The 9,000-nt window shown below is 54.9% G+C and overlaps 1 protein-coding gene across 12 annotated transcripts in view; it reads right to left on the bottom strand.

Moving 5' to 3' along the window:
• Positions 1-2,524: 2,524 nt before the first annotated feature.
• The window catches only part of TRAK1 (trafficking kinesin protein 1), a 116,153-nt gene continuing 109,677 nt past the window's right edge, over positions 2,525-9,000 (bottom strand). For 11 of the 12 annotated variants that reach the window (XM_045798153.2, XM_045798149.2, XM_045798150.2 and 8 more), the window contains 2 exons: positions 8,253-8,355; positions 2,525-5,339 (listed from right to left, as the gene is read on the bottom strand). In XM_045798153.2, the coding sequence (XP_045654109.1) occupies positions 4,541-5,339; positions 8,253-8,355 (902 nt within the window). In that variant the 3' untranslated portion in view covers positions 2,525-4,540. Of the gene's footprint in view, positions 5,340-7,392; positions 7,484-8,252; positions 8,356-9,000 lie in introns of all 12 variants that reach the window. The other variant, XM_045798155.2, reaches the window with a different exon arrangement.

Below are 9,000 nucleotides of genomic sequence, written 5' to 3'. Positions count from 1 at the left end.
TTACCTTTTCCCCTTTGCAAATTAATAAACATTCTACGGGAAGATACGTGTGTAACTATCCTGCTACCTAACACACTCTCACCCAACCCAGTGGTTTTGGTGTCCATCTTTGTCAAGATGAGTTGGTCTTAGGGTTGCAAAATGGTGGTTTTCCTAACTCTATTGCCCCTTCTCTATTTATCAGTTACCATGCTACTGTAAGGAAGGGCCTAGAAAAAATGCATCATGCTAGGATCCTTTTCCCATTCCTCCTCTACATCTTTACCCTCTGCTTGAGATGCCTTCCCTCCCTGGGGCAAAGCCTGCCCATCCTTTAAGCCCAGATCCAGAGTCACCTTGTCTCAAAGCCTTCCCACCTCAGCTGGGCAGATAAACCCCTCACTCTGCCTCTCCCCTTCAAGCAAGATGGGCCGCAACTGTCTGGCCTCAAGCCCCCGCGGCCGGGAGAGACTGGAGGGAAAACCCTCCCTCTCATAGCAAGACTCCCACCCCAACACCGCCCCTCCCAGCACAGTGGTTCTCAAACTTAAGCTCCAGAATCCCTGGGAGGGTTTGGTAAACCACAGACACCTGGGCCCTACACTGGATTGTGACGTACGGCCCAAGAACCTCACTGGCTTAACAAGTTTGTTTCTCCTTCAGATCACGTGCAAAACGCAGGTTGGGCAGGGAGTCTGGCCTACAGGGTTCCCGGGCAACCCAGGGTGATGGAGACTGCACCAACACGTCTCCCCATTTCCACCTGCGCTTCAGGGGAAGGGAGGGGCGTGGAGAGTCAGGCACAGATCTCTCTCTGCTCATAGCCCACAGGCCAGAACTAATCATGTGGCTTGTCCCCTGCAGAGTGGCTGGAAGCAAGGGGATCAGAGGGACCACCGGGTGAGCACCCTGGCTTCCCGGTCACCACCGTGCTCCCCTTCTCTACTAGCAGGTGGGTCTTCTTTGTGCTCCTCAAACACACCAAACGCTTTTCCAGCCTTTGCGTCTCTGCACTGGCTGCTCTCTGGCCACGTGGTCTTGTGCCAGATCTCACACGGTTATCTCAAGTGCCACCTCCCTGGAGAGGCCTTCCCTGACTGCCACCCATTCCCTCACAACACCCCACTATAATTCTCTGCATGGCCCTCATTATGTCGTGTTTAGTGTCATCTTTCTGCCAGTAACAGACTGTATGTACACTCGGCAAGAGCAGAAGCTACTCAGATCCCCACTACCCAGAACAGTGCTGAGCGCACAGTAGATGGCTCGAGACAAGCTTAGTGAATCAGCCCTAAAGTGTATCACCGTTCACATTTTACAGGTCAGGAAAAGAGGCCCCGAGGACAGTAAGCGGCTTGCCCAAGGTCACACCATGACCGAAAGGTCGCACCTGGTTTAAAAACCATGCTGCCACCCCCCACTCCTCTTTGCATAATTTCACTGTTTCCACAGATGGAGGTGGCAGAATAAGTTTGATCCTTTTTCTCTCAATTCTCTGATGACCCTCCATTGTCATTGGTTTCTAAAAATTTTTTTCAAGATTTTACTTCAGAGGAGCGGGGAAAACGATTTCTCAACATTTGCTGCAACATGGACGGCACTGGAGGAGATAATGCTAAGTGAAATAAGTCAAGCAGAGAAAGACAATTATCATATGGTTTCTCTCATCTATGGAACATAAGAACTAGGAAGATCGGTAGGGGAAGAAAGGGATAAAGAAAGGGGGGGTAATCAGAAGGGGGAATGAAGCATGAGAGACTATGGACTCTGAGAAACAAACTGAGGGCTGCAGAGGGGAGAGGGATGGGGGAATGGGATAGGCTGATGATGAGTAGTAAGGAGGGCACGTATTGCATGGTGCACTGGGTGTTATACGCAACTAATGAATCATCGAACTTTACATCGGAAACCAGGGATGTACTGTATGATGACTAACATAATAAAAAATATTATAATAAAAAAAGAAACAGAGGAGTGGGGAGGAGGGAAAGAGGGAGAAGGAGAGGGAGAGGGAATCCTAAGCAGACTCGGCACTGACTACGGAGCCTGACGCAGGGCTCGATCCCACAACCTGAGCTGAAATCAAGAGTCAGATGCTTAACTGACTGAGCCCCCCAGACGTCCCTCAAAAGTTTCTTAACACAACTCAGTGGAGGGCAATTTGGTAGTATCTCTCCAGGAATTTATGGCACAGATGTGCTCACATATGTGGAAGATTACATACATGCCAAGTTTTTCTCATTACAGTGCTGTGATAGAAAGGGCCGGAAGGAACTCTGTGTCGCCATAGGGTACTGGTCCGCGGGAGTGTCAACGGATTCACCGTGGGTATGTGTGCATGCTGGAACAGTGTGCAGCCCTGAAAGGTAGGGAAGATCTTCGGGTTCCAACTGGACTGGTGTCTAAGGGTCAGCATTGTGTGAGAAGGGGTGGTCAGAACAGCACGTAAACTGGATGGCTTCCATTTAATCTTCCAGAAGAGCTGAGTAGCTTTACGTCTCACGTGAATGAAAAAGACAAAAATGAGACGCAAGCAGAATCCCAGTGTGGTTTCCATCTCTCGAACTTTTTATTGATATTCATTAGAGAATAAAATTTTATTGATTTTTTTGACGCATGACAACGCACTCTGTTGGTCGTGGCTGCACAAGGTCGATCATGAGCTGTACTGAACACTGCAACCTCCGAGGTGCTGATTTTTACACTGCTATTTCCTTGGTGGTGATGGGTGGCTCCTCTCTGAATACAGAAAGTGGTCCGTTGGGTTCGTGGTTTTCATATTCCTTTGTTATTCTACCTACTGCTTTAAAATACATTCAAATACAAAGAATTTCCTTGCAGTGAGTGCACACATACAGCCACGAGGGGAGCTGAAAATAATGAACCAACCCCCTCGTGTTCTGAGAATAAATAATCTAAAAGTGTGGAACTGAAGCTTGCTCCTTTGAGACGTTCTCAAAGAGTCTTCAGTGGCTGGGTTTACACTCAACTGGACGTATTTTCACCGGGGTGGGCGGGGGGTCGGGGAACAGGGGGATGGCAACGTGACAGTTTCATCTGCATATGATGTCACCCTTCCACAAATGCCCGGGACAAAGGACCAGGGAGCACTGTGCTAGGCAGTGCAGCCCTCAGGTGAGAATAAATAAGTTACCTGCTTGGAGCGGAAGGCCCCATACACACTGCGACCAGAACAGGAGAGGACAGCACACACACATAATAAATAAAATTCAAAACTTGGTCAGCGACAACAACAGGACCAGGCTCCCCTGTTCATTTCTGGTTCGTCCCACGAGCACCTCTATCTGTTCTTAGGGATAAACAGCAGCGCACGGAGACCAAGGCTTCTGGGGGGTGGGGGGCAGGTGGCGGGAGAAAAGATCTTATTGTGACCACTCTGTCCTGAAACACAAGGGCAACGTGTGGGGGCATCAACTGTGTGCATAAAGACCACGCACGTGCGAGCGCACGGGCCAGCCTCGGCTGTCACAGCAAGGACCGGAACCAGCAGGACGCCCAAGCTTTGTTGCTCTCATGAACCAGTTTGAAACTACATTTGGTGGTTTCTTTTCACTTTTCCTGCTGACCCATTCCATCCACGCCCTTCTCCCCTGCCCCCTTTCCTTTTCACCCTATTGTGAAAACTGTCTTGGGTCTGGTCTTAATTTGGTTGTGACCCCGGGTCCCCAAGCTCCGCTGCTATCTCGCTAGAGACTGGGAGAGTGTGAAACGTTATTTCCGTGTCACAGAGAGAACAGACCGCGACTTTCCATCTAGTACCATTACTTCCCTGCATATAAAAAAAGTGGAAAAAATAAGACCTCACACAGAACACGGCGGGAGTGTCAATACATTCTTTCAGGTCAGCCGTCTGGCCTGACGACCGAGGACAGGACAGCGAAGGGTGATTCGGGCTAAAGGTGTGGAAAGAAAAAGTCACACCTCAAAAAAGAAGCGACTCTCCATCGAAGCAGAGTAGTGAAGGTCTGGAGGAAGCTGGGCCCCCCCAGAGGAGGAAGAAGAGCCCTGCCATCCCGGGAGCTACATGGGCTGCGTGTGGCCGCAGAGGGGGGCTCGAGCTGCTCCCGCGGGGCGCACGAGGTGAGGCGCCCAGCGACACCGGCCAGCAGACGCATGGCGCCGGCTCAATGTACTGCACTGGGAGCCAGCCACCGATTCACTGGTTTCCTATCCATGGGATAAGAACGCACTTGGGAGTTTCAGTGCTTCTCGAAGGAAAGGAGGAGGAGAACAAGACGCCCGGTGGCCCCTGCCCTTGGGCTAGCACGGGCGAAGTCCCGGTGGGCGCGGGGCGGTGCTGGGGCCTCTCCCGCGGCATCGGGAGAAAAGGCAGGTGGACACGAGGTCGGCAAGTCCTATGTACACACTTCACAAAGTCTCCGCTCTTCCCCCATTAGGCACGAGGTTGATTTGTCTAGCTCAAGAGGGGAGGGACGGAGGAGGCAAGGGGGAGAGCGTGCGGTGCAGGGTGGGGATGAGAGGGAGGCAGGAGCGAGCCTGGTCTCCTCCGGGGGAAGGGCCTCCCCCTCCCCCGCCCTCCTCACCGCAAGCTAGTTTGTTTGGGGAGCTTAGCACCCATCAAGATGCCCGAGGTGAGAGTCACGGGGGCTTTCATCTGCATGCTGGACCCCACCATGGTGGGGAAGCTGCGGTTCCTCCGCATGCCGCTGCTGAGCTGCAGCCCGCCCATGGCACTGGGGACAGCGGGGCATCCGAGGGGCAGGCCCTCGGGGACCAGGCCCCCAGGGACAAGGGCCTGGGCGGGGCCGGGGGGCCCACAGAGGAGAGGTCCCTGATCCTCGGCCAAGGTGGGCACGTGGGCTCGCCCTGAGTTCACCACTTTGGCCACGCCAAACCTCCTGACTTTGTCCACGAGGTTGAGGTTGGAGACAGACACGTCTGTCTGGCTCTCGCTGCTCCGGACGTTCTTCTTCTCCCTCACTTCCCTCAGGATGGAGCTGGCTGGCTTGGAGGCCAGGAAGTTGTCATAGGGAGGGCTCGTGCACTTGAACTCGAAGGAGGGCGGGGAAGCCGTGGGCGTCTGCATAGGCGAGTTGGGCGGGGTGGAGGGGATCACAGCCATCCTGGGGGTGTAGGAGTGCAGGAGCGAGCCCCGGCCGGCCCTGTCCCAGCTCTGAGGGTCGTACACGGCTGCGGAAATGCCCCGCTCCTTCAGCAGCCACACCAGCCCCAGAGACGTGCTCATGGTGGTCGTGGACTCACGGATGTTAGTGAAGGATTCGGCCAGGCTCAGTCTCCGTGGAGTGCATGGGGTGGCCACGGGCGTGGACTTCAAGTGGCTGGCGCTGCCACAAGCTGGAGTTGGAGCCGAGTTAAGGCTGATAAGAAAAGACAAGAGGTCATTTGTCAGCAAATGCCCACGAGACCCTGGGAAAAGGTTCGCAGCCAGTCTCCTGCAGGGGGGCAAGGAGGACTCCCCCAGCCCAGGCTCCCCAGATGCCTCCTTCCCTGTCTGTTCCTCCCTCCTACCCAAGAGGACCCTGGGTTTCCTTGTATGGGGGTCACGGCTTAAAGTTCCCAAGCTCCACGTGATTCCCTTGTCTCAGCCCCAGAGGGCGGGCATAACTGCCCCTTTGCAGGTGAGGAAAGTCAGACTCAGAGGTTAGGTGGCTAGTCGATGTCACACTCAGCTATTAAATGGAAGACCCAGGATTTGAGCCCAAGTCTGAGTGACCCCAAGGATGGGGGGTGAGGGAAACCCCTCAGCAGGGAGGCTTCCTTTCCCTCCCAAATCTACTCAGTTTTGGCGTTCCTTCCTAATGACTACTTCCCTGAGGCAAGAAGTTAACCAGGACTATGGGACATGCGAGCTCATCTCAGGAATGGCCCCAGCAGGTGGGACGTCCCAGTGGACGGCCCCTGAGTGATGGGGAGCTGGAGGCTGACGGTGTGTATCACGTCAGCAGTGGAACACGGCCTCCTGACTCCCACTGTAGGCTCTTCCCTTGGTGCCACACTACCCCTTTGTCCTCCTTCCCTGGTTGCCGAGTCCATCTCAGGGGGTGGAGATGTGGGGTCAGAGGCAGCCATGTCATGTATTATCAGGCCTACATCTGTGGAGCGATCTAGAAAAGGCTCATGGGATGTATGAAACCTGCATCACCAAAGGAAAGCAGCAAGATTGCTTTATCCACTCCTGCCATGCTGGCTGAGGACCCAGTATGTTCCAGAAGCTGGGGTCCCACAGTAACAGGAGTTAGGACAGAATAGTGTAACACGCACTGCAGGGGGAAAGGCATTGCTGTCTGCTTAAAACACAGGAAAGGTCTTCTCTTAACAGCTGCTACAGGGATGGGGCTGGGAGGCCACGTAGGCACAGAGGCCCTTCACAGCTGCTGGATGAGCTACCAGGGGCAAGGCAGCACAGCCCTCTCCTTACAGTCTCCGGAGCCCTGCGCTGGCACCCACCCAAGGACGTGGCAGGGCTGCAGGTGCCCCTTGGAGTGGGCCCCAGGAGCTGGGGGACCCTCTGTCCCCAGCCTGGCAGGGGGAGGGCCAGACACCTTGGACAAGACACCAGCCAGGGGAATGGGCAGGAAGGGGCCTCCTACTGTGGGAGGGAAGGTCACAAGCAAGTTCAAGCTAAGGCAGCTTTTGGCTCCTTGCCCCCGGCTGGGCAGCACGGGGCGAGAAACCCAGAACAGGCCCACTTCACGCAAGCTCAGGGGTGGGGATGCTGGAGGGTTGGGAGCACTCAGAGAAACACGAGATTAGAAGCCACAGCAGATTCCTCAGGTTAAAAAGTGGATTCTTCAAAAGGCACAGGTGGGACTCTATAAACTGGTCTACAAGCAATAGAGGGCAAAACCACTCTGGACTCCAAGCCTTGTTTACAGGGCCATTCTTGGGGAGATCTGTGATTTTGTGTCAAGCAGCCGTTCTTTCAAACTTGGGCAAAAAGCCTTCTCTTGCTACTGACTGCCCAGGCCTCTTTCGTCCCTGACAAGACATGGGGATGGGTATGCTGGTTGGAGTCCTAGGGCTTCAGGCAGGAGAGCCCCGGGCACCGGCCTCTCCCAGGAGAAGTTCTATTGCATGGTGAAACACAGAGCTCTTCCAACACAGAGCCCGGGGGGGCACTAGAGGGGGGGTGTCGGCTTCTCCAGAGGCAGGAAGGAGGACAGAGAAGACAAGCTAACATTTAGATTCCCTTTCTGCCGAGAACTTCGGTTAGGCCTGTATTAGTGCTGGCACTCGGCTCGACTGAGCATTTAGAGGTGTTAGGGGGGTCCACTGTCAAGGCCACGTTAGCCAGGCACAACCACAGAGACACATCCACGCCTAAGTCCTGGGTTAGTGGCGGCCACGCGTGCACACACAGCTCCTTCCAGGAGGCCCTGCCGGGGCAGGCACCACTGGCGGTGTGCTCACCCCCTGCCTCGCCTGTGGGCTCACTGTCTGCCCTACATCTCCTCTCAGCTCAACAGGGCATAGGGCCGCTTCGCCGTCCTCCTCACATGACCTGCGGAGAATTATTCATAGTTTAACGTGCTCCCTGGGGCGGCTGCTCCCTGCGAGCGGGCCCTGCTCGCCTCCCTCCCTTTCTGTGTTACCTGCCATTCACCCCAGCATCTTGCTCGACTGCACCATAGAGAAAACGGCCGAGGGGGCCACTTCACCATGTGGAGGGAGACCGTTTGCCCTTGCACTGGAAGCCAAGTGGACCACCCCACGCCATCCAGGTCCTCTTGCCAGATGGTGCCAACCTCTATCACTTCTTGAAGGCACCAAAGGGAAATGGACATGACACGGTTCGGTCTTCAAGTTTTATCATTTCAGTCATTACCATGCGGCTGTGGTGCATGGTTCCTGCGGTCTATTCCAGAGGCACAAGGGGCTTCCGCAGGGCTCAGTAACTCCATCCTGTGAAGGAACTCCATGCCCTACTGACGAACTTGGGAACAAAACGCCAACCTTCGCCTTATGGCCTATGGTAGTGTCAGCTGCGGCTGGTTAAGGACGGACCTAAGAATCTTCCATGGCCAATGAAAAAGGCAACTATGGGGAGGTCCAGGTCCATCTCTATGGTGGCTCTGAATCAACAGGGGCCTCAAGTCAAGAGGAAAGACGGGACCCCAAACAGGTGACAGAAAGCAAGTGCTACGGGATGCCTCAGCGGGCCGGAGTTGGTTTCGAACGAGCCTCTCTACTTGACTTTCCTTGACAGCGAGTCTTGCAGGAAGTGCCCCCACCTCGCCGCATCCTTCCCCACCCGGGGCGGGGTCCCTTACCTTGGCGTGACCCGCGTGAGCTCGTCTGAAGGATGCAGGATGCGGCATGTGGTGAAGGTGAAGGTGGAGTTGGTCTGTGACATGCACTTCCCAGGGTGGTGCGCTACATTGGGGGGGAACAGAACATATTCCTCGCATCCAAGTAAACCCAGGAGAAGAGGCAAATTCCAGCATGGCTCTCAACGGACGCAGGAAGGGATGAGCTACCTTGTTAACTGGATCTGGGCAAGGAAGGTGTAATGCAAATGTTCTGGATCGAAGGTGGTCTTTCAAAAATAACCACACTTTTGAGCACTGGCGTGCAGCACATCGAATTCCAGCTTCCGACCCAATCCAGACAGGGTTCCCCATCAGCGTTCTTTGGCCAGTAGTGGATCCAGTTTGAGGAGCTAATGAGCCCATGGGGGTAATTTGATTTCCCTCCTCAGGGGTCAGAATCGGCTTCCTTCTTGTGGTGCTTCACACTTCTTTTCACTGGCAAACAGGTGCCACGTTCTGCCAAGGAGAGGGGAGAGGGGCGGGGCGGGGCGAGGCCTTGCCACCTGGAAACGGGGCAAGGCTCACATGGCTCCCTTTCCAGATGACACGAAAAGGGGCTTGGGGCAGCTGGCTCCACTACTGTCTATCGGTGGTGGGCAGGGTGGGGGATGGGGCCTCAGCTGCCTCAACAACAGGATGGTAAGACCCCCAGAGCCTGGGGCCATCTTCAGCCGTAGGATCAGGTGTGGTCTGATGCACTCTAGTGCCT

The sequence above is a fragment of the Ursus americanus genome, chromosome 20 (genome assembly GCF_024610735.1).
Source record: "Ursus americanus isolate L20-20 chromosome 20, mUrsAme1.1.p, whole genome shotgun sequence".
In the NCBI taxonomy this organism is placed as follows: Eukaryota; Metazoa; Chordata; class Mammalia; order Carnivora; family Ursidae; genus Ursus; species Ursus americanus.
The sequence above is the reverse complement of the archived record's forward strand: the minus strand, read 5'-3'. Positions and strand labels throughout refer to the sequence as shown.